General features: G+C 32.5%; 3 protein-coding genes and 1 long non-coding RNA gene across 5 annotated transcripts in view; 1 reads left to right on the top strand and 3 right to left on the bottom strand.

Moving 5' to 3' along the window:
- LOC106672930 (NADP-dependent malic enzyme) overlaps nt 1-5,058 on the bottom strand; it is a 46,507-nt gene extending 41,449 nt beyond the window's left edge. Inside the window, exon 1 of one of the 2 annotated variants that reach the window (XM_014404744.2) lies at nt 4,966-5,058. The gene's annotated coding sequence lies outside the window, so the exon portion shown is untranslated. The remainder of the gene's footprint in view (nt 1-4,965) is intronic. The other variant, XM_014404745.2, reaches the window with a different exon arrangement.
- The window catches only part of LOC106672936, a 53,053-nt gene extending 45,691 nt beyond the window's left edge, over nt 1-7,362 (top strand). Inside the window, exons 3-4 of the long non-coding RNA XR_001341322.2 lie at nt 6,291-6,404; nt 7,241-7,362. This is a non-coding gene — a long non-coding RNA (uncharacterized LOC106672936). The remainder of the gene's footprint in view (nt 1-6,290; nt 6,405-7,240) is intronic.
- Nucleotides 6,964-22,557, bottom strand: LOC106672932 (glutathione S-transferase 1-like). The gene is made up of 6 exons (XM_014404748.1): nt 22,434-22,557; nt 8,693-8,838; nt 8,577-8,635; nt 8,375-8,516; nt 7,274-7,438; nt 6,964-7,206 (listed from the first exon to the last, which is right to left on the bottom strand). Exons 2-6 carry the CDS (start codon nt 8,831-8,833, stop codon nt 7,063-7,065), a joined length of 651 nt encoding a protein of 216 aa, XP_014260234.1. The 5' UTR covers nt 8,834-8,838; nt 22,434-22,557; the 3' UTR covers nt 6,964-7,062.
- Nucleotides 10,396-11,544, bottom strand: LOC106672927 (V-type proton ATPase subunit C 1-B-like). The gene has a single exon (XM_014404741.1). The coding sequence runs from the start codon at nt 11,542-11,544 to the stop codon at nt 10,396-10,398; it is 1,149 nt and encodes a 382-aa protein (XP_014260227.1).
- Nucleotides 22,558-25,623: the final 3,066 nt, after the last annotated feature.

The raw sequence follows: 25,623 nt of genomic DNA on the forward strand, positions 1-25,623 counted from the left end.
CAAGAAAAAAGTCGTAGAATTTAATTCCGTATTGAAAATGATACAATTTTTTCCCCATTTGAAAAAAAAAAGTTGCTGAGCCTTGGGGAAAAAATTTAGATTCTACTTAAAAAATCCAGTCCTATTTGTTTTTAATTATTTCCAAACAAAAGCAATGAAAGGGTGTAGTTCATAAATAATCACCCAGTATACAGGGTATCCCACGGAAGATCCCCCCCCTTAACTTCCCTAATTTTGGTCCGATTTTGATAAATCTGTTTTGACCATTTTCGGTATGAAGTCTAGTTTTTAGATATTTCCACGGTTAGTAACTTTTAGGCTCATTTTATGACATAAAAAACGCCCTACCTAAAGTTTTTAAAATGAGATGCCCCATTTTTATTTCGGATTTCATAGCTAGATAATAAATTATTCGATTTTTATATACAATTATTGTTATCCTTGGTAATTGCTATTTATTAAATTGGTGGTCTGATTGACCAAATAACTTCTTTCAATTAATTAATCTTTATGTAAGGTTTGGTTGAAATAAAACAGCTAGTGTCACGAGCGGGATTCGAACCCACGACCTATCGTCCCGATAGTTCAAGTGGTAGAGCAGCGGCTATTTAGCCGAAGGTCCTGGGTACGAATCCCGCTCGACACTAGCTTTTTATTTCAACCAATACCTAACATAAAGAATAATTAATTGAAATTTTTTATTTGAATCTCTGTTTCCTTTTACTTTTAGGAAAATTTTGTTTATTTGTAAAATTAAATAGTATCATATTTTCTAATTTTGTTTTTATTTATATACATATTTGTTTTGTATAATAGGATTACTATTGCACGACGGATAAACGCAATGCGTTCTGTGTTGTAATGTCTGGAATTGTTTTATAAATGTAAATAGTCGTTCCAAATCATGTTTACTCATTTTAATTTGTTTTGTTCAAAAACGTTTTTTTTTCTTCAAAAAATAGGTCAGCAGGAATTCTCTTTAAATTTATATTTGTTTTAACACTTTCCCCTGCAATTTCACAGTTTTGGGAAATGAAATTTGTTAATGGGCAGACCAACAAAACCGGATATAGTTATAAAACATAAGAGGGAAGGAATAGATTGAATCGTTTATTTTCATGGTAACGCTTATTGGTTACGAGTAAACAAAAAAGACCTGCATTATTGAGTAGAAATGGAAAATATATCGCCATAACAACGCAAATTTCGTTGGCACCAAAAATTGTTCCACTCTTGAATCTGCCTCAATTTACCATATTTTCCGTTCATATTGCGTTTATACGATTGAAAATATTTTAAACAAAAGATCAAATTGTCGAGTCAGCATTGCCGATTTATAAAAAGGAGGCATAATAATGACCCAAGATGGCTAGAGTATAAACTGCGCAAAAATGAATAGGGGTAATATTACCTCCATGAAAATGCCAATCTCTAGCATTTTTATTTTTATTGTAAATTGCATGAAAATTTATTAGAAATTATTTTGTTTTTTACTGAAGGAAAATTTAATAAAGGGATTTTGAAAAATAACAAAATAAAAGGTTGTAAATCCATAATTTTGTTTATTGGACTCAATTTTTTGTAAACAATTAATACCGTCTGTTATGTCCTCTGTTACCGAAAATATTTGTGCATCTGTTAATAAGGTTGTCTAAATTTCATAAGGAATTTCATTCAATAGATGATGCAAAGTTGCACTCAGTTGTTGCAGGTCAACTAGCTGCGGATGTTGATGGAAAACCCTTCTCTGCAACGCATCCCACATGTGCTCAATGGGATTGAGGTCTGGAGACAATGAGAGAAGGGACAGATGGGAAATTCTCAGGTTTTCCAAACATTGATGAACAACTTTGTTACTAAGAGGTCTGGCATTGTCATCCAGAAATCGAAAATCCCTGCCAATGAGATCCCTGGTTTGAGGGATGTATTCCTGGGTCATTGTACGCATCCACTGTCCTCGGCGTTCTCTATCACTATACAGACAGAAACGCTACTCATCAGTAAACAGCATTCCAATTGTTGTTCTTTTCTAAGCGCTTGCTACACCTTGGTAGCGGGCTGTTGCTGCTGGTCGTCTCAAAGGGGCATACCATGTGAGGCCAACTTCCCACAAACGATTAAGAATCGTTTATGTTGATGAAGGCCTTGACAAAATACACTATTGAAAGAGTTCCGTCATGCAACAATGACAATATTTCTGTCTTCCCTTAGCGTCGTAATGTGGATCCACCAGGCCTCCAGTTTCTCGGACTTGGTCTAAAGCCTGGGAGGTATGCTGTGAGAAACGCCAACTGCCTCCACGATATCCACTTGATGGTGACCTCGATGACTCATTCTAACAATAATGTTGCGAAATTCTGGTTCAAGATGATGTCGTTCCAAGGTTAAAGAGAACACAAATGGATTGAAATGGTGGAAAGACGGGAAAAGGTGGTTTTTTTTGGTTTTTTTTGCTGGGGCTTCCGACATCTAGGTCATTTCAGCCCCCCGCTAAGTCTATATTCTATATTCTATACTCGTTCAAACACAACATTCATACAAATAAATACATTCATACACTTAAATACATCCATACAGTGCACTCATTCCGTTGGGAAAAGGTGTTAGTTTACAAAATAAGTAATTTCAACTAACAAGAATATATCGGTTCATTTAATTGAAATTAAGAAAATAAGAATAAATTACAAATATCTCTATTCATTTTTGAGCAGCTTATTATGAACGTAGTTCTAAATGAAAAGCATCGTATTTCCATTTCAAGGCCTGTTACGACGTTGGTGACTATCCGGACTTTCCATACACGTGGTTATAAGTCATTACATTTGACAAAAGTATTCTGCTCGTATTTTTAGCCTTTTTTTAGGAAGGAGACCGAAGGGAATTCCGTAAAGACGGCAGGGAGATAAAAATGAACACATAGGACGAATGTGTTTTCAAACAAAATGGATTTAAAACGTTAACCATTATTATTTGCAATAGTTGATGCTTTACACTCCTGTTAATATGTTATATCGAGAAACTGGATTTACTGTTTTATAAACCTTTCAACTACATGGAAGTATGTATTAAAGCTTTTTGACTGTATTTATTTTTAAAAGGATTTCCAAATATTGCAGTAAATTTAACGACTAAAGAGAAAGTGGTTTGGTGAATTTTTCGAATTAGTTATCAAATATATTGTCTTGTCAGGAATTTATTACAAAAGCAACAATTTAAATACCATAAATTATTATAAGGAACTACCCATAAACTCAAATCAATATAATAATACGAACAAAATAGAAATTATAAGAACAATTTTTTAAGTAAGAGCTGAAATTTTAGACATTGTATGGATTAAATAAAATATTTATCTGTGCTCCCTTTGTAACATAAATGAAAATAATGGTTCTGCCCAAGTTTTAGCTTCATTAGAAAATACTTATTTGGAAAACTTCTAAGTTCAAAAGGAGAACTAATATTAATTTTAAAATCTGACAATTTACGCAATTTGTACTTGTTTACAAAAAAGGACTTAAAACTACAGGGGGATTTCTGAAACTAGAAAACTACGACTGAAAAGCATAAATAGGAGTAAATTATAAATGGAAGAAAGAGAGAAAACAATAAGTAATTTAAGCTCGCAAATGAAACTCCTGACAGGTTGCCCACACAACCAGTGTCATATTGCTTTAGTTAGTATAAGGAAAATTATGGGTTTTTTTGCCTTTTTATAATTAATTAGTATAGTTCTTCATTTATTCAATCACATGTTGTAAAAATAACCTTGATTCCATACTCAAACGCATTACTGTGAAGAAATTAAGACAATTATTTTTGTTATTTTCAAAGCGTCGACCTATCAAATTCGGGATAGTACATATAATCAAAAGTCTATTTTATATATACACACGGTTTGTCCCCCTGATTATTTTGTCTTGGGAAAACAATAAGGATGAATGTCAAGAATAGTCATAATACAATTAATTAAGGTTTTTAGTTGAGATAAAAAAGTCAATGGCACGAGCGGGATTCGAACCCACGATCTTCGGCTCGATACGCCACGATAGATCAAGTGGTAGAGCAACGGCGTATCAAGCCGAAGATTGTGGGTTCGAATCCCGCTCGTGCCGTTGGCTTTTTTATCTCAACTAAAAACCTTAATTAATTGTCATATATTAATTGGTGAAGCGGACCACGAAATTAGTGAATTTAAAAATGGTCATAATACACGAAAGTGATTTTTCAAAATGTATTATATTTATCATATGTGGCACATGAGTTAAGTAGCTATAAGTAAATTTGGTAAGTAAGGCAAATATTGATTAGAAATTAGATTATATTTTGTCAAGTCCAGATCAAGAATGTTTGAACCATTAAAATGAAACCAAAACCAATTTCATCAGTTAATTAAACATCACTTTTGTAAATAAAATGAAAACAAATATCAATATGACGATGAACATTGGTAGGTGATAATTTCTCCTCATTACACTCATGTCCACATTGCAGATAAAAAGGTTCAATAGAAATTTTTCCAGCTTTAAAATCATGTTGATCTTGTTTAGACGTTATGACTTGAAAGAGAAAAATAATTTTGAAATGAAAGGACTTAATATCACAAAAGAATATCTATACGTCGTGATTAACACCTAGTGTTAAGTCGAGTTTTAAAATTTGTTAGAAAATATTTTTACTGAGTTGCTACTAGTCGAGGAATTCGGTAGTTAGTTCGTTTCTGGGTCTTGGTAGCCTTGATTTAGCCCTTTGTGAGTTTACTTTCCAGATATAAATTAGATGTATCACAATTTTATCGGTTTGAAAGACACATGAGTCGAACAGGTCAAGAGATAAGAAGTCCATCCACTCGCTTGTCACCCAATCAATCAATCACTTTCATCAATCAATCAATTTCAGGTGCTAAATGTAATACGGTAAATGAAAATAAATAAATGACCCAGTGATGATCATTATTGATCAACTTACTGTTCAGCTTGAAACAATCAATGGAACAGGTAATCCGATATTTCCAGCTTGTAGAAAACAAATATTTGCTATAAACAACACGTTTGCTTTTCAGCTGATCCTTTAAATAATGCATGTTATTAGCAGGTATTGCATTTTATTTTGCATAAATATCCCAATGAATTCTAATTTTAAAATTATAGTTTAATGTTCCTTTTTGTTAAATCTACTATTTTGGTATGAAAAACATCAACCTATCATCCTTTGGAGAATCTGGATTTCCAATAGTAATATCTGAAAAATTATAATAAAATCAAATAAAAAGGGTTTCATAAAGTGCTTTATATTGTTTTTAAAAGATTATAAATATAAAAAATAAAAACAAAAGTAGCAAACGGGAGGACAGATGTTATTCATTGTTGGGGTGCTGTCACCACTCTCTCCATAAAACGAATCATGAAATAGCAGGCAAATAAACAATGTATGTGTATATGTATATCTATGTATATTGATTAGGCGGTTAAAACAATAAAATACAAGTAAATAAAAGGCGATGATAACGTAGTAGTTGTTCGCCTATTAAACGAAAAGAAAAAAAAGATATTCAGATTACACCAATCAAAGTATTTGAAATACTAAATTAATATTAATGATGTATTCTAAAACGTTAAAAAATAATTATTCAAAAATCGTGAGATGCGGTCTGGTGTGATGTAGGTTTCAGAAAAACATTTTCTTTATCTTGCCAACGTTTCGATCTTTAATGAGATCATCTTCAGGGCTCAAAGTGCACTCTCAACACGACACGCAAGAATGGCACAATTACACAGAAGACAAACACTTTGAGCCCTGAAGATGATCTCAATAAAGATCGAAACGTTGGCAAGATAAAGAAAATGTTTTTCTGAAACCAACATCACACCTGACCGCATCTCACGATTTATGAATAATTGTCGATTAACGGTCACTAATCACCACACGTTAAAAAATAAAATTTTAACAATTTATTTATATAGACCAATTTAACTTTTGTATTTTAACCAACGATGACTTCTAATGATTATACAAATACACATTTAAATCCTTTAAATCTTGTATATTATGCTTAATAAATGATTTTTTTTTAATATGGGTATAGTGTTTTAGTTGATAAATACCGCTTATCCAAACCCGAAACCCTATCTAGCCTAACCTAACCTTAACCTAACCCTCACCTATCCCGAACTTTAACCTAAGTCAAATCCTAAAATATCCATGTTCTAATGAAATATAAAAATAAATAATATAATATTTTATATTTTCTTACTTTTCTTTTTATGGATGAATTAATTTTTTTTTATTTCTAGGCCAATAGTTTATTTTTAGAAATCAAATGATTTAAACTATTTGAAAGTGGCGCAGGATACCGAAACATCGTAGATATGACGATTTTTTTAACCACCATCAAAAAAAGCCTATAAGTAAGAAAAATAAATTATCCATAAATTTTATAATTCTTATAATAATTGTTCATTATTTTATAAATAACTTCGTTTTGATTGATGATGATCAAAATCAGTAAATATTTACTTTTAGAAAAAGAAAAAACTCTATTGAAATCACAATAATAATTTGTAAAAAATCCTATAAAATAATACTCCAAACTGTACTCCAAAGAGGAAAATAAACGATTTAATCTTAAATAAATGGTGTTTACATGTAATAAAAAATTTGCTCTGATTTTATAGGAACATAATTTTGGCAAAATTTTCTGAATTAAAATTTTTCATATGCCCTACTAATATGTACTGCTAATATAATTTGTTTTTGAAGTTAATGTCATACCATCAGGTGCTTTTTATCGTGGTAATTTTATTTCGTTTTAAAGGATTCACGGCAATACTTTTCTAGTCTTATAGAAGTAAATCATTGGTATTTAATCGAAATCCATTTGCTTTCAATGCTTTGTATTAGTATATATCTATATTGTATATGGTTGTTAGAATGAATGTTTAATTTTGGGCAAATAAAAACAGTATGGGTAAAATATAACTTGTAATTCAAGAAAAAAGTTTGATTATTTTAATAAATGAGTGTGAAGTGCCAAAATGCCACACAGTGAGTGCTTCAATAGCGTGCTTATTTCTTCAATTTGCCACAGAAGGCTTTTTCGAATGCTTCAACGCCCTCTTGATTAGCCTCCTTGTAGCCAGGCATGGTGGTCTTGCACTTCTGGAGCCATTTGGTGACGTTGGCGTGTTTCGCCAAGTTGACACCGACGACCTAAACAGTTTTTTTTGAATAAATAAATTTTCAGTTATTTTTAGAGAAGAAAAACAACAAAACGTACCTCAAATGTTGATACAGATGCTGCCAAACAGAAGTCTGCGATAGTCATGTTGTCTCCAGCAACCCATGCTGTCTTTGCCAAAAATCCATCCAAGAAACCGAGAGCTTCATCCAATTTTTTGGCTTTCTCTTCATCATAAGAGGCTCCGCCAAATAGCATTGGATACTGTAAAAATGAAATTGATTATTATTTTTAAATATATTTTGCTTAAATATAAAAAATATGTTTTGCATTGTATAAATCCACTTTTTTCCACATCCTACATGTATTTGTTAAATTTAAACAATGTTTGTAAATCCCAGGCTCTGAAGATGATCTCAATAAAGATCGAAACGTTGGTACGATAAAGAAAATGTTTTTCTGAACCTACGTCACACCAGACCGCATCTCACGATTTCCGAATAATCATGGGCTAACGGTCACTAATCACTACACATTATTTTTAAAAAGAATTTATTTTTAGTCGGTATACATCAAACTACGTTCATTTTTTTCCCGATCACAAAGACCGAAGCCATCGCCGTTCAAGAGGAAGGCTTGGGCAATGGGGTTACGATGGATCGAGAGCTTGATGTAGAATTAACTTTTAGAAGAAGGTTAGGATCAACTCGTGGTGAGGTTACGATGTACTAAGAACCGTTGATTAGAAAGGTGGACGGCTGGTTGATCATGGTATCTTGTATCGTGTTTAAGTTAGGTGAGTTTTGTCAGTGAAAAAAAGTAAAGTAAGCGCAAAAAGATTTTGTAGCTGTCAAGTCTTCTGTTACGTTGTTGTATCTTAAATCTTGAGTAGGAATTTCACGTCAGTCTGCTGTCTAAAGTCCTAAGTATCTGACTTGAATAGAAATCCGTGTTGATAAGGTGTATTTGCCGGTGGAAGGCAACGTGCAAGACAAAGTTGCGGTGTCATTGTGGTAAAGGTGTATTTGGGATGTAGAGAAATGTCAGCAGGCTAAATGGTACGCAGGATGGTACCAAGTATCGCTGTGATACTTCACTCTAGGCAGCGGTCAGATGTCATGTTTTTTCTGACAAATTGAAGCAATTTTACCTTTCAAATGATAAAAATTAATATATTTCTATTTATATAAGTGCACTTACGTATAGATCGCCAAATCTTGCATAAAGGGTTCCCATGTCAAAGTACAACCTCGAGTCGACCATAGCTCTTTTTGCGGGATCTTTAGGGTAAAGGCTGTCGTCTTTAGCGTATTTATTTGCCAGGTAGCACATTATGGCTCGACTGTTACAAAAATTGATTAGCAAATCTTTTCAGTATTAATTAATATAACCATCTATTTACCTTTCTGTAAGTACTAAGCCATCATCAACGAGTGTCGGAACCGTGTGTTGTGGGTTTAACTGAAATCAATTAAATTTTAAATTATAATTGCCAAAATTTAATTTAAAAAATGGTACCTTGAGGAACTCCGGAGTTAAGTGTTCTCCCTTCATAAGGTTAGTGGGTTTCAAGTTCAATTCCACACCAACGGCTTTAGCTGTAAGAAGGACACATCTGCACGGAGCGCTTCCCGCTGTGTAGTAGTAATCGACCGTCATTTTGTCTATGGAATAAAAAATATATCAGTAAAAAAAATTATCACTAATGCCATAAATTTTTCGTAATTTATCCGGGAAAACATTTAAAATAATCTAGTTTCACGTGAATCATCGTTTAGAAGTTCAGTCCAACTCAATTTGTTTACATTTCTAATTGCATGCCATTAATCATGTTGGTAAACAATTAGACCGGAATGTGAAATATTTTCAATTTTTTATTTCTCTCGACAAGAGAGCTTTGTTAGAATGACGAGTTAAGAAAAATGTTCCCAAGAACTCTGAAGAATCTGTGGACAAGGTAAAAGAGTAGCAGGTTTCGTTTTTCCAAAAAGAAACTAGAAGCTTAATACGATGAATTCGGTAAAAATGGAACATCTTTTTTCCATCAGAAAGGATAAATTCTATAAAATGCAGTGTTTAAACTTGACAAACTAACTATGGTTGAAAGTCGTCCTTCATTTTTAACTGCAGTGCTAATTTATCTCGACGATACCTCAAGGCCTCTTATTTTGCCTGTGACTCCGCAAAAATTGTTGTTGTAATTTACCTTGACGGAGACATCTTATTATTAACATTTCTAACTGCTTTTTCCAATCGACTTAAAACAAAATTAGAATTTTGAGCTCGAGAGAAATTTTTAAATAAAATTTTGCTGAACTTATTTTAACCGTTTTTGTTTTTGTTGTTTTTTAAAAATTACTTTTAGGCCTTGTTTTAAAAGGTGCTTTATAGAAATTTAATACATTTCGGTATCCTGTGCAATTTTGAATTGCGTAAATTACACCATTTATTTGAAAACCGAAACATCGTACATTTGAATTTTTTTAAAGGCCTAGAAATAAAAACCAAATCTATAAAAAGTATGATAATGTATGATTAATTAATTACAATCTATATTATAAAAATTGTACAAAATTTAACAACAATAATATCTTGATTCAATCGACCCAATAGTTTTTTTAGAAAAAGATATTTTGGAATAAATCACTGTCGCTAAATCAATGGATTTTGGATTACAAAATCAATTGGTGCAAATATAAATTAACGAGTGACGGTCAAGGACGGTTTTATACACAAACCGAAGCAGTGATATCTATTTTTATAGATAAAAACATCATTATCATGGTCGTAAAATTTATTTGCAAGTTTTGTTTATCAAGCCCATGTATTTTGGGTAATTACAAATAAGTATCGATTCCCTTGGTTATTTATCTGCTGCAATCAGTGCCATAAAATCAGGTTTTTATTGTATATAAATATCCAGTAACGATTTCTAGGGGTTTCAGTCGATAATGTAGCACATTATGTGTATAGTATGTTGTGTCGCAATGTTTATTTAGTTTTTCATCAGATTAATAAACTTGTTTGCTTATGTTAATTAGTTTTGTAAAGTAAGTAAAAAAAAGTTGATTCTGTTAAGTAATTATATATTAAACGCAATTATACTTTATTGGGGGAGGGGGTAGTTAGTTTTCTTCTCTTGTATTTCGATCTGTTCAGTGAACATAGTAACAATTGAGAAAAAAAACATCTGAAAACAAATGTAATTTTGTATTTGTAATTTATTTGATCAATATGTCGCCTATCTCCGCTTTGATTTTGGTGAATACATAAGGATAATATTCTTGTTCTAATATTGCACTGGGCTCTAGGTTCTTCTTCTGACTCTTATTCGCTCGCATTGTATCCAAATGTCCGTACAAATCATCGAGGCATCGTCGGACTTTGTTGGAGATTTTGTGTGGTATCACTAAGAGGATTGGTTGGAAATTTGCAGGGAGGCCATAACGCAAAACGCTTTCGACGAATACCCTGCAGGATTTGACGTGTATAAGAGCAATGAAACATTCGCTGAAATTAGATATGCAAAATTTCAAAAACGGCTGGTAGAGCTTTTGTTTTTCCTGATACAATTCGTATAACTCACGCCTGAACTCGAATATCTCCTGTTCGTTATATACGAAATCCCGGACGAAAAAACCGCTTTGCTTAGCTGAAAGTTTGAACGGCTCGATGGACTTTTTGAAAAGGGTGACTGTGAAAAGGGCGTGTTCGTTATCTTCCTTAACCAATTTAGTACTCTTGGGGACGATGTCTTCGTTCAACCTTTCGTATTTGTTCAGCCAAGACTCTTTCGCCGTGCATGGTACGACAACGACGAGTGTAGTCAAGAATTCGGATTGCAAGACGAAATCCTCTTTCGAAACGTAATCTCCGATGTATTTGGTGAGGAGGTTCCCTACGCGCTTTTTTTCGCTAGCTGCATAATTGTTAACCACAGTGTTGTACGATTTTGTCTTTGTGTTCAAATCCACGTCGCATATAGACATTTGTTTTTCGATCAAGTAAGCTATCGTTTTTATTGACTGTCTCGTCGGGTATTTCGCCATGTCCCATTTGAAAGTGATGAGGTAGTGGTGCAGAGTGACATTGTCGGCGTGGATGCTTTCAACGACCTCCTCGCGTTTATTTTCCAAAAGATCGTCCAATTGGGCGGCGATTTTATTGACCGTGTTCTCGACGTTCGTCTCCAATCTCGCCAGATCGTCGGATACCAAAAGCAACTGGTCCAACGTGCCGGCCTTCAGAGTCGGAATGTAAAACTTGAAGCAAGCGCAATCGTTGTACTTGGCCAGAGCTTGGACCAGCTTTCTCCATGTATCGTCACACGTGGGATCTGCCGGCACGGAAATTATCCAATAATCGAACATGCTGGCAAACTGCCGCGGCAAAACGAACCGTGCTCTGACGAAATTAGAAGAAGTGAGCCACTAAAACGTATAATTATGAATATCGAAATAATGCATGCCTCTAGAGGCATGTACAGTATTTTCACCTGATGGTCATCTGATTGTGCGGAAATTAAAAACAAATTGAAAACTTCCAGTGAATTTATTTGTTACTTGGTAACGGTTTTATCTGAAAATTCAGACAAACTATTTAGGTAAATAGAATATACTTTAAGATAATTGACAATTTTGTACAATTTGAAGCTTCATGTGACAAAAATGCTTTCACTATAGTGTATTTATTATAAAGGGTAACATCATATATACACAATATCGACATCAAGCTTCGTCCAACACTACTTTTTTACTATTTCTACAACCTAGCACCAAAAACATAGTACCAAATAAATACTCTATCACTAAATAACAAAATATGAAAAACAAAACCCCGCAAAATTACGAAAATATACAGTTACAAGGGATGACCAGATTGTTGAGTCACACATTTGGACCAGACTTTTTTGGTAATTCTATACTCCAAAATATCGAATTTCTATTCGCCCCTTTTTGTAAATATTTGTTACGCATTTTTTAAATATAGATTGCAATAAAAAAAGCTATCAAAGTTTATCAATAATCAAAAAAATTCTAAAAACAAACTATTTTTCAAGTAAACTTGGTCATCAATTTTTTTGTGAAGCTATTATGAAATTTCTTTGAGCACCTCCACTAAATATAAATTGTTGTTTGAATTTAAATTTATCGATTTTTTGAACACTACTATTTTTTCCGATTTTTGAGAAATCGTTATCGGAATATCTGATTGGAACGGCTATATTTCAAAAACGGCTAAAAGGATTAGAACGTCAATTAGAAAGAAGAGGAACATAGATTTTTTACAACCATAAAAATAAATGAAATATTTCTATAAGAAAATACACAAAATTGCAATATAATTTTACCAAAATTAATCTCTTCTTTTTTTAAAAATGGAAATAATAGTCCGATTTTTATGTTTGATATAGTTATAAAATACACCTCTCGATTTCTTTAAAACGAGTTATCAACTTTGCAAATTGGTCCACTAGCTTTTGAGAAAAACGATGTTGGAGCTTGCACTAGGAATAGACTGTCAAGGCCACCGAAATTATCAGTCAAAAAATTACTTCCACGAATGTCGTTATCTAAGGGTTATATAACGCTAGAATAACAACATTGAGGCCAAATCCAAATTTTGACCATTTTCTGGCCTAATTTGCTTGCAAAGTGTTCGTTAAAATAAGCAAAACACAATGTTTTGTTGATATTTCTTTTCAAATCATATACAAATAGAATATTCTGCATCATATTCGTAGAACATTTTTGTTTTTGTGTTAACCGATAATGAAATTAATGCACCAAGATTAATTTTTTTTAATTCAGGCGAAAATTAAATTTTCTCTGAGTCTAACATACGAAAATGAGCAGACTTGTTTCACACCCAATAATAGCTTTTAAACACAAACATTATATATATATATATATATATATATATATTNTATATATATAATACAGTTAATGTTGCTATCGAAATTTTGGAATTTTTGAGAATGCTAAATAAATTGCCTGAGATTGCTGTTTCCAGTGGCGGATTCAAAGGGGGTGTCAAAGGGGAATTACCCCCCTCGCCTGGAACCAAGAGAAAATGTTATGTGTTGTATTATGTCATAGTTCAGCCTTAATTAAGCAAAGAGGCTTATATTTCAGAATTATAAAACATTGATCTGTTTCCACTGATAAACCTTCTCTAAATTAAATCAGCTTCCTTTCAACTGGTGACGCTTTGACTTTGTTTTCCCCCGTTTCGATACTTCGTTCATTCGATTTGATATCAAGAAACCTGTAAGTTGACGTTTAATTTTAGGTAGTTTTCTTTCAAAAGCGGCCGCATTTTTGATCGCATTGCAATGAAATTTGGCAGGGTGGTAAAGAATCCTATAAGAACGGTTGAGATTGTTTTTCAGTCAAATCGACTGAGGGTCGCAGATTTAAAGGCGATGAAAGTAAAAAATTCAATCAAAATTTGTGCCATTTTTGCTTTTTCTCCTGCTCAACAACCAGCTCGATTTGTTCAATTTCACTCCTTCCTAGTGGAAGGCGCCCCTCATTGTTGGATTTTCAAATTTTTGGTACCGATTTAAGCTGGATTCTCCCTGTAACTTGTAAGCTCGGTTTGGCTCAAATCCAAGCAGTATTTTAAATGTTATCATAATTTGAAAAAAATTCCCATATTATCGGGATTTTTTCTCAAATACGGTGATTTCAAACTTTTCTTTCGTATAAAAGATCAAATTAATTTCTTTTTTTATAATAAAATGAAACTGTAGGCGTTTCTTAATTTTTTGTTACAAATATGCTAAGATTTCTTTTAATTTAACGGAGAAATCACGGTAAAAAGCAAAAGTCCTTAAAATTGTGTATATTATTAATAAATATAAATATATTTTCAGTTTTTCCCTTTGAAGGAGGAGAAAGTATTGCGTTGGGCCGAAAAACGATGTGTGGAGTTTTCTTTCGATTGGCACGTATGTACCTTTAAAAAAATCGAAATTTTACCCCCCTCCGGATGACCAACCTCGATCCACCCTTGGCTGTTTCAATGTGTTATCTTTTTTAATTTAAAAAATAATAAGCTTATATTCATAATAATGTTTACATATTCCAAGCGTGGTAAGCAAAGACTTTTTTTTACCAAGTGGCTCTCTTTCATTTCTTTTCTTGGTTGGAAGGGAAAGAGGAGTTGGAGGGAATGATATAGGACAGCTTCCCTCCTCGTTTCATTAGAATTTACTATTACCCCGTTTAATTTACATAATTGTTTAATTTTTCGATTAACGGCATTCCTTGGGACGAAAGACGAATGATTTCGCGTGGGAAAAAACCTTGCTGTCAACACCCGGCTGGTAAACGGCGAGGCAACTTGTGCAAACCGCGGTCATGCTAAAACGGAAAATGTTTTCCTCTGTTGATGAAGTGAAAGTAGGTTGATTTTTCAACGTGGGCGGCAGACCGTAGACACCAAGGCCGTTAAAAAAATTCGGCTTTTTAATTCTTAAAACGTAATAAAATAAAAATTATCAGAGAAACAGGTCGATTTTGCGACATTTAACTATATCATAGTTTATCCAATATTTTTGTGTTATAATACAAGGGAATATAAATCATAAAAATATACTGACATTTACTCAATAACGAATGTATAAAGGAACGTGTAAGATATTCCCAGGTAAAGAAGAGAACGTGATGATTATGGCCTTTGGTATAACAGGTGAAACATAATCATCAACATTGCATGTAAATTGATGCAGATCCCGACTGAGTGAAATCACAGAACCATTATCATTTGATTTCAACTGAACGTGATTCATAAGGAAGTAAATTTTTCAAATGTTACGAATATTCTCCTTTTGAAGCAGAAATAATCCAATATCTTTTCTAATGTACAAAATATTTTTAAATAAGTTTATAACTAATGCTATATAACATTTTGTATACGTCTTGGCCTCACATATAATTTATGAGCAAAAAAGCAAAAGTTTGTGCCTAGCTTTAATATACCCTTCCTTGATAAATTATCCTTCGGGATGAACGACCCAGACCCCTTACAAAATTGATAAGACCCATATAAAAACAGAGCTTTTTGTTTATTATTACGATAAGGTCCGTAACTCTAAGAGTAAAAACTCATATTTAATAATATTTGGGGAAAGAAAACACACAGACAAATATTTCAAATAAAGTTATGTTTTTGTACGAGAAAGCAATAAGGGTCACTTAGGTTTAATTAATGTTTTATACTTAGATCGTTCTGTAAAAAAACTGTCATTTTTCTGTTTGCATGATAAATAATTCCGATCGCCTCTGCTTTTTATTTGACGCAACTACCCACTCCAATATGAAGACTGGAGGCAACAATTTTGTTGTTCCCTATCAGAAAGTTGGTTATGCTCGATTTCTCGACGCTTTGCTGGAAAGTGATTTAAACAATTCCATTTCCGTTTGTTATTTGCTTTCAAAACTTGAATACGATCGTTTTTAGTAGCCGTAGTAACTACTCCAGTACCAGGATGAAAATTGTATCGAATAATTGCAACTGTCGGACTGTTTTTGAAAAGCTAAAGGACCCCAAATAAGTCCTGAAGTATGGTACATTTTACAGTATAATTCCTAAACAGAAGGTACAGAGTATTCTAAAAAATAAAAACATGTCAACATTAAAATGCGTCCAGTAGAATTGTTAAAATACGGGAAAACTTGGGGAATTCCGAAATATCGAAATTAATAATGTTCCTCGATTTAAAGAACTTCAGAAACTGTGTTATGCCGGATTTTTCAATATTTTCCTGTCAAAATATGTAAGAGCTTGCATCTCTGTTCTTCATTTACTTTCAAAATTTCAATATAATCGTTTTTATTATCTATAAACAAAAGTAGTTACTCTAGAACTAGAATGTAGGAAAATCGTATCAAAAAATTGCAATTTTTGTACAACTAAAAGATCCCGAACAATTTCTAAAATACGATGCAATACCTAAATAGAAGGTAAGATTCTTCTGAAAAAAATTGTGATTAAAATCATCCAGCAGAATGGAAAATTACAGGAAACCTTGGAGAAAAAGACGAACGGATCATCAAAACTATTCGACGATGTGTAATATATTAATAACGCCGTTTCCCACATTTAAAAAATCGCACGAACTTAGTTATGGTCGATTATTTGCTTTGAAATCTTTCATATAATCATTTTCAGTACGTCAATGATAAGTATATGCAACTATCAGGATGTAGAAAAATGGCAAGTTCTGGCCTCTTTTTGAACAACTAAATGACATCGAATAATTTCTGAAAAATGGTACAATTTTCGTGTACAATACCTAAACAGAAGCAAGAGTCTTCTGAAAAATAAATACGTTTCAAAATTAAAATGCATCCAATAGATTTGGTAAAATACGGGAAAACTTGGGGAGTTTTTTTTCAATATTTTGCTGTCAAAATATATAAGAACTTGCATCTCTGTTCTTCATTTACTTTCAAAATTCTAATATAATTGTTTTTAGTAACTATTAACAATAGTAGTTACTCTTAAACTCGAATGTAGGAAAATTGTACCAAAAAATTGCAATTTTTGGGTTCTTTTTGTACAGCTAAATGATCCCGAATAATTTGTAAAATATGGTACAATACCTAAACAAAAGATAAGATTCTTCTGAAAAAAAAAAGAAAAAGAAAATGGTGATTAAAATCATCCAGTAGAATGGAAAATTACAGGAAACCTTGGAGAAAAAGAAGAACGTATCATCAAAACTATTCGACGATGTGTAATAAATTAATAACGCCGTTTCCCACATTTAAAAAATCGCGCAAACTTAGTTATGCTCGATTATTTGCTTTGAAATCTTTTATATAATCATTTTTAGTAAGTCAATGATAAGTATATGCAACTACCAGGATGTAGTTAAAAATTGCAAGTTTTGGCCTCTTTTTGAACAACTAAATGACCTTGAATAATTTCTGACATACAGTACAAGTTTAGAGTATGATACCTAAACAGAAAGTACACTCTTCTGAAAAAAAAATTAAAATTAATTCTTTCAATTAATTATTCTTTTTATGAAAGCCATTTTTTAAGTCACGATAGCTCAAGTGGTTAGAGCAGCGGCGTATTGAGCTGAAGGACGTGGGTTCGAATCCCTCTCGTGATACTAATTTTTTTCATCTCAAGACCTTACATAAAAAGAATAATTAATTGAAAGAAGTAATTTGGTCAATTACTAATCAAAAATGGATTAAAACAAAAATATATCGAGTAGAAGTGGAGTTGAACAAAAACATACGAGAAAACCACCCGTACCTCATAAAAATGGTCGTTTTCACCTTTGTACACATTCAAATTAGAACAGGACAATAGGTCGGTAAACGTACCATTGTTCAAAAATTTGATATACTCTATCGAAAGAAAAAAAAACCAACACAATAAAGATAACTCTTAGTAGATTATATTATTTATATAAAACATTTGATAAGCGTGTTTGAACAAAACATCAATGAGATAACAATAAAAGTACACTATGACTTTCACTTTCAGTTAAAACGTGTTTTCAATTAAACTTTACTTTTAATTTTTTTTAGAGAAAATGTCTTGAATTCTTTGGTGAAATCTTAATCAGTTTAATCAAAGGCGATATGGATAAAATTGTTGTTTGAAATTGTATTTATTTCGTAATAAATAAATTAATTTATTATAAGATATAAGCAGAAAGGAAATGTTTATTGGAACAGATTCCCGGTAAGATACGCCCACACGGACATTTTCTCTGAGATATATAGCGTACACCAGAAATTTAACCAACAAGATCGATTTAGCCTCACAAATGAAATACCATGAGGGTTATATAAACGTTATTCGATGTGTACTGGCAAAATTTGATCCTTGTTTGAAAAAAAAAATAATGAAGTTGGAAGTGATATAGAATTTTGCAGTTTTGAATCTAGATATTCCCATAAGTTTATAAAATTATCCGGAATATAACCAAGAGGCCTATTTGAATTATGTAACTCGAAGGTCTTGCATGGGAAATTGCAAGTTAATAACGACATGGTGAATTGGAATAACGGCTTGTGGTCGGGAACGGCTCCGTGAAGGGCCCTGAAAAGGGTGCTTCAAGGTTGTATAATGACCGTTCTGGACATGCTACATTCCACAACAGACGGAAATGAGGCTAATAGCAGGAACAATTCCGACAGTTCCGAATAAAGTATTTCATAATCTGGCTTAAAAGGCGATTTTTGACGACAGTCATTTTGAGTAAGAAACCTTGTAACGTAAAATTAATGCATAATCGATAATTTCGAACTGGTTACTGATTATGATGGTTATGACGATGAATATAGTAGAATTATAAATCGTTACAAACGTTTATAAGACATTATACATTTCTTAATGTATAATCGATGCAAAATAACTTTTTTGCGTTCAACAAAGAAAAGTGACCAATCAATATTACAATATTCAGTCAAAAATACCATTTTTTTTTACAAGGGCAAAGAATAAACAAAAAAGTAGCTTTAACTGCCCAGCTGTGCTGTCCAGCACTAGCAATTTTGAAATTCATATTTTGGTCGTATTCGATCGTATTGTTCAGCCTATGGTGCTTTGATCTGTTGGCCTTCTTCCATCTGAGATGCAGCGAGCCGAAACGCGCCCGACAGACCAAAACACCGAGGATAGCCAGATTAAAATAATCGAATGCGATGGAAATATAAGTTTTAAAACGTCCGTGATAAACGAATTTACGATAAGATAAGGAGAATTATTGGATTAAGTTTTAAAATATTTTTCAACTGCTTTTACAATTTTTTTTTCTTGGTCGCAATATTTGTGTTATACACAACCAGATCCCAAGAAGAAATCTCACAGTTTCAAATTTTATTGACTCCATGCTGTCAATTTTGTTTTCTCCAGAGCAAAATACTATATAGGTATTTTGTTTTTCACTTTTATTTGTTTGTTTTAAATGCTCTATTGCAACAGGCACACAATGTACTTTGTATTCTTAACATTATTTAGACATTAATTAATCTTTAAGTAAGGTATTGGTTGAGATGAAAAAGTTAGTGTCACGAGCGGTATTCGAACCTACGACCATCGGCTAAATACGCCGCTGCTCTACCACTTGAGCTGTCGGGACGATAGGTCGTGGGTTCGAATCCCGCTCGTGACACTAGCTGTTTTATTTCAACCAAACCTTACATAAAGATTAATTAATTGAAAGAAGTTATTTGGTCAATCAGACCACCAATTTAATAAATAACAATTAACAAGGATAACAATAATTGTATATAAAAATCGAATAATTTATTATCTAGTTATGAAAACCGAAATAAAAATGTCATTTTAAAAACATTAGGTATGGCGTTTTTTATGTCATAAAATGAGCCAAAAAGTTACTAACCGTGGAAATATCTAAAAACTAGACTTCATACCGAAAATGATCAAAACAGATTTATCAAAATCGGACCAAAATTGGGGAAGTTAAGGGGGGATCTTCCGTGGGATACCCTGTATACTGGGTGATTATTTATGAACTACACCCTTTCATTGCTTTTGTTTGGAAATAACTAAAAACAAATAGGACTGGTCTTAATTTTTTACGTAGAATCTGAATTTTTTCCCCAAGGCTCAGCAACTTTTTTTTTCAAATGGGAAAAAAATTGTATAATTTTCAATACGGAATTAAATTCTACGACGTGACTTTTTTATTTCAACCAATACCTACTTAAAGATTAATTAATTGAAAAGAATTTATTTGGTCAATCGGACCACGAAACCTAATGGATTATTTAGACACTTTAAAAAAATAATACAAGACTAGTTAAAATATAAGAATTCTGTTTATGCGTCCTGTTTTACTGTTTATTTGTCCACCTATGGAAAAATTTTTAAAAGTTATTTATTTTTGGTCCCATCATTCCACAATCCAGTAAGGTTTTAGAGCTATTTCCTCCTCCGAAGAGAAAAAAAAGTATCGTTTGGCTTCGTTCTTTGTTGTTTCTAACAATAGTGAGGATAGGATGGTTGTTTCGTGTTTTTTTAAAATATTAATATTATAATCATTAATTATAGTTTGTAAAGACTTGATCGTTGTATTGTATTCAGAATAGGTGTTTCGTCATTGCATAAAAGCATGCGAACGTGTAGGAAATTACTTTCACACAATGTGACTCGTATTGTGTTTAAACCCTTTCGGGTTATAATAAACAGGTAAATAATTTTTTATATAATAAAAGCTGATATTATTGATTTTAGTACGGTTTGGTCCACGTGTAAATAATCTAATGGTATTAAAAGTAAATAATTAATTATTGTTAATGTTGAAGGTATAGTTTAATTGTTTTGTTTACTTTGTAGAAGTGTTTGAATGTGTTCCGACATTTTAAGAGAAATTACAGGTTAAATTGTAGCATCAGGTCTCTTTACCATGGATACCATTGATTTAAAATCAATGTGACCACATGCTATCAATTGTATCTACGTCAATACTTAATGAAAAATGTTCTTACGAAGGAATTTCTGATCGATGGATGCTTTTAATTTATTCCAAGGTTTTTTGTTGTCGATGAAAATGTAGCCTTTCGGTGTCGTAAGGACCACAATAGTACCTCACTTTACACGATGATACCCCTATCATTAATTTTCGTGCGTGCGTGTGCGTGTGTGTGTACCCCGGCATGCCGTTGAAACAAAAAAAGGTCGATTCTCTCCAACGGCGAACTAAATATATTCGAGCCCTCTCACACACCGCCAACCGGTTCCTGCCGGGCTAAATAGGATTTTTATTGCTCGTCTCCAACGGGGGGAAGAGACGATTTCCTTGTGAGATAAAGCCAAAGCCGGGGTAAAGACTGCGGGAGGAATCATCACGATTGGAAAAAGGAAAAAGAACGATGAACCATCGGCCAAGATTGGCGTGCCGGCTGTCATACCTCAAACGTTATTTCGTCTTGAATGAAGGCCAAACCGCAATTATTTTACATTCACCCGCTTGTTTCGGCGTCGGCTTCAGCACAATATTCATCGAATGTAAAATTTTATATTCAAGAGAAAAGAAAGGACAAGAATAAACAAAAATTCTTATCAAACATAATCTTTAGATAAAGCAATTAGGTAATAGTTAAAAAACTAGATAAGATGAATTAATTATAAATTTAGAAACCAAATAAAATATTAGTTATCGTGAAAATGCATAAGTGTTTTTAATGATAGATTTGACTGAAATCTGCTTTAAATATGTTCATTTTTCATCAGAATTGGCTGAATAAATAATCTATTTACCCGGCTTTTTCTGAAAGATGTGAAAAGTATGTCATATTGTATACTCAACCAATTTGATTTCTATCAAAGATAAATCAACATTATCAATTTGCATGTTCTTTTTTTTTATTTTGTACATTACTTTCTTGGGAGATTTTCTCTTGGAGTCAATCAGTGCGGGTTACCAGTTTATTCCGTTCTTCGATATTTTGGTCTGTCGGACGCGTTCGGCTTCTTGCAATCGTCAGCTTTTTAGGCATTCCGAAATGATCGGAAAATGCCAAAATTTCATGGCCTCGCAGATCTCAAGGGGAATCTTAAAATTCAAAACAGGAAAGAGACCACTGAAGATGAGAAGAAGCCGAAACACGCCGACAGGCCAAAGCGAGGGTAGACAGCACAAATCAAGAGACCAAATTATATATTATTTTCTATTTGTAATCCTTCGATGTATGCATACCGATTGGCAAAATGGTCGGCTTTTAGACGTTAGGCTTTTTCTTCCGTTCTTCGCTATTTTGGTCTGTCGGACGCGTTCGGCTTCTTGCAATCGTCAGCTTTTTAGGCATTCCGAAATGATCGGAAAATTCCAAAATTTCATGGCCTCGCAGATCTCAAGGGGGAATCTTACAATTCAAAACAGGAACGAGACCACTGAAGATGAGGAGAAGCCGAAACACACCGACAGGCCAAAAAACGACTGAGCACAAATCAAGAGACCAAACTATTGTAATTGTATTTGTAATCCTTCGATGCATTCATACCGGTTGGCCAACGCGGACGGTATTTAGACAACTATTGTTTCAATGAGGATAAAATTATTATAAATTTCAATAAATAATTTTGATGAATACCTTCTCTACTTTAAAGTTTTATAAATTATCTAAGTGTCGACTAACCGATCTTTTGCCTAATTGCAAGATTTTTAACTTTTTAAAGCGTTTGTTTTGTAAAGTTGTTAATGTGAAAAATGACTTATGTACAAGTTACATTGCAACCATTTGTCAGAACTCTTAATTACCTGATTTTTTTTTTTCTGTAACAGGCGCAACTATGTTGAATACCAACCAAAGTAGAAAACTAGAATGCTGCAGCAGAATGCCGACGGCGTCCGCCTGGAAGCTGTTTCCTTGGAGGGGGTCCAACGTGGTGGGGAGCCAATGAAGCAAGGCCAGAATAAATGCAGATAAAATCAAAATTAAACGAGCCTTGAATAGAAATAACGAAATTAATATTTAATACCGTCCACATATGTGTATATTTTACGAAATTCGATTTCGAAGGGTTGGTGGACGATGAGGTTTTATCTGAGATGGCATCGGTTCCTTGGAAGTTTCATAAAAGCAAAAATTCCTGTATCACAGCAGAAAGTTATGCATATATAATTTGATTAATTGTTTCTTTCTTTTAATCATTATTGGATTTCCAAACGAATTTATAGGAATATTCATAAATATGTTTTACAAACATTATGATCAAATATGACAGTAGGTAGTCAATTTAAATATTAGAAAAGGGAAGAAATAGTGACCATTTTGTCATTTTCTTCTATTAAGAATAATAAATGCTGATATTCTCTATTTCAAATATTAATGTAATAAACACACGTTCGCATGTGTTGTGCATTCGTGGTATATGATCGAAATTGCACCCTCATCCATACTAAGCAGTAAATACTAGGCGACTGGTGATCCAACAACGAGGTGGAACTATTGGCAATACATAGAGCTCTAGAATGGATTGGATACAGGATGAGGCAGTCAAGAATAAACAAGTGGTCACAAAGACAGATAGTCAAATATCTATTTCGACACTGCAAAGAAACTGGAACATTACTGAGGCAGTTTATAAGATAAAAATCACTCTATGGCTTCTCATGAAGGAGTATCATGTATGTGGATAAAATTGCATTCTGGTAACATAGGAAATGAAACATCACACTTAAGGCCGGACCCCCACATGATCGCACCGAGCCGGCACCATGTGATGGCCATCTGTCCAGCATCATACGGAGAGCGATTAGGACAATGGAAGTGAGTCAGCTAGTCCCTTCATCTCCACACCGATAACACACCTTGCCCGAATAGTTTGGTTTAGTTTTTGATGGATCGTGTAATGCAGTGTAGAGTTTATTTTTTAATATTTTGTTTATCTATTTATTCTTGATTGTCTTTTTATAATCTTAGTACAATTTTATTTCGGAAAATGGACGCAAAGAAACTAATTGAGGAGGTCAGAAAAGAAAGTTGGAAGCCGCTCCATGAGGGGAGTGCTCCATGAGGAAGTTGGCCTCCATAAAAGATAGAATTAGAAGAAGACTCAAAAAAAGATTTTCATAAATTCATGTAATATTAATTTCATTATGCCAATCAAATAAAAACAAGCCAATATATGTATGCAAGTATGTAATGCAAAACACAGTTAATTAAATGCATATATGTATTAATATTGCAAGGAACATGCTAAACACAAAAGAAACAAACACACTCTCACTTTTTTTTATTCTCTCCAAACAATTATTTTTGTTACATAATGGTTTGTTAAAACTGAAGCAAAATTGTATTAAAGTCTATATCATGTCATTCTACAAAGCTGGAATGATATTTCTACAGTTATCTTATCAGAAGATAAGAATGTCAAATTAAAATTTTAACTAATTTTTAATTTCACATTTTAAATATAATTATAATTATATAAGTCAATTTCATTATCACATCTTGCAGATATTTACAAAAGATATTGATTTTTGTTGTTGTAAAAAATTGCATTTACAATATCTTAAAGGAAATGTGTTATATTTATGAGAAATTAAAGTTGAGTTAGTTATATTATCTTTCTGTTTGTGTGTTATATTTATGAGAAATTAAAGTTGAATTAGTTGTTTTTTCTTTCTGTTTGTCATTTTAGCTTATTATTACTATCCTTATCAGTAAATTTTTCTAAATAAATCACCACATTTTTCTTATAATTTGATTAAATACATAATTTTTATTTATTATATTTATTGCAGCCAAAAATTAATAGCTAATCATTTTGACAAGGACATGCAGTTGGATTTTTTCTGATCATCTGGATCAGCCTATACTTTGGTTTTGTGCAACAAATATGTTTAGGCATTAAGTAGTGGGTTAACGACTTGGTCAGTCGGAGATGACTAATTACAAAAAATATACATATTAATTATTTTTTTATGAGAAATTGCAGTGGAATTCATTATTTTTCCTTTCTGCCAGTCTTTTGAGCTTATCATTACTATACTTACCAGTAAATTGATATAAATCCATATTTCTTGTCGTTTTTTAATAACTTTCATTTCTTATATTTATTGCAACCAAATAGAAAATAAATAGATATTTAAGGAAACACAGTTGATTGTCTCTAATCATCATCTTATTCTTGCTGGTTTTGTCCATCAGATGTGTTTTGGGAATTTCTACATCTTCAGTGGTAGTGTGTTAATGACTCAGATGATCTATATCATAACATATATTTGGTATGAACTATAAAAAATAGATAGATAAATAATTTCTTTACAAAAAATGAGATGATATGTAGGCTTGGTTTAAAGTCCATATGCCATATCCATATGCCAATCTTTTCTTAACTGCAACCTATATCTATTGTGAAACCCTATAATTTAGTTCATACCATGGAAAATGTGAATTTTCCAACAAAACTAAGCACTTTTCTCAGTGCTTCTTTGCACACTTCTCATAGTACAAAAATTTTATTGTACAAAAAATGTTGTTGTTAATACTTAACTTTGTATAAGTTAGTATTGAATATTAGGTAACATTGCAATAGTGAAAAACCACAATTAGTACCGTTAAGGTTAATGTGGTATGAATAAATATATTTGATTTGATATTGATTTATATTATAATGTTCAGTTTTTTGTGGTTATTATTATGTAACCATAAATGCTGTAACTTTTGACAGTTAGAGAGATGTGGAGAAACCATAACAGAAAAAAGCAAGCTTTCTTTTCAGTGTTTTATACCTATACCAAAATTTTCCTTGTAGACAGTACACATAGAAAAATAAAAATAATTTAAATAACTTTACTCAGAAAATCAGCAAAAACGAAACGTTAAGAAGAAGAAGAAGAGTGAAAAAATCTTGTAAAAAGTACACATAAACTAATGAAAATTATCAAACTTCAAACTGTACAGCAATGGTCACAGTTCGTTAAACGTTAAATTTGTTGTGAT

This window comes from Cimex lectularius, unplaced genomic scaffold, assembly GCF_000648675.2.
Source record: "Cimex lectularius strain Harlan isolate CLEC.00 unplaced genomic scaffold, Clec_2.1 scaffold48, whole genome shotgun sequence".
NCBI classification, from domain to species: domain Eukaryota; kingdom Metazoa; phylum Arthropoda; class Insecta; order Hemiptera; family Cimicidae; genus Cimex; species Cimex lectularius.

Coding starts and splice junctions, on each gene's coding strand:
- LOC106672932 (XM_014404748.1), bottom strand. CDS start 8,833: ATGACGGTCGATTACTACTACACAGCGGGAAGCGCTCCGTGCAGATGT. Junction 8,517..8,576: donor GGCTTAGTACTTACAGAAAG/GTAAATAGATGG, acceptor TTTTTGTAACAG/TCGAGCCATAATGTGCTACC. Junction 7,207..7,273: donor CATCTGTATCAACATTTGAG/GTACGTTTTGTT, acceptor AAAACTGTTTAG/GTCGTCGGTGTCAACTTGGC.
- LOC106672927 (XM_014404741.1), bottom strand. CDS start 11,544: ATGTTCGATTATTGGATAATTTCCGTGCCGGCAGATCCCACGTGTGAC.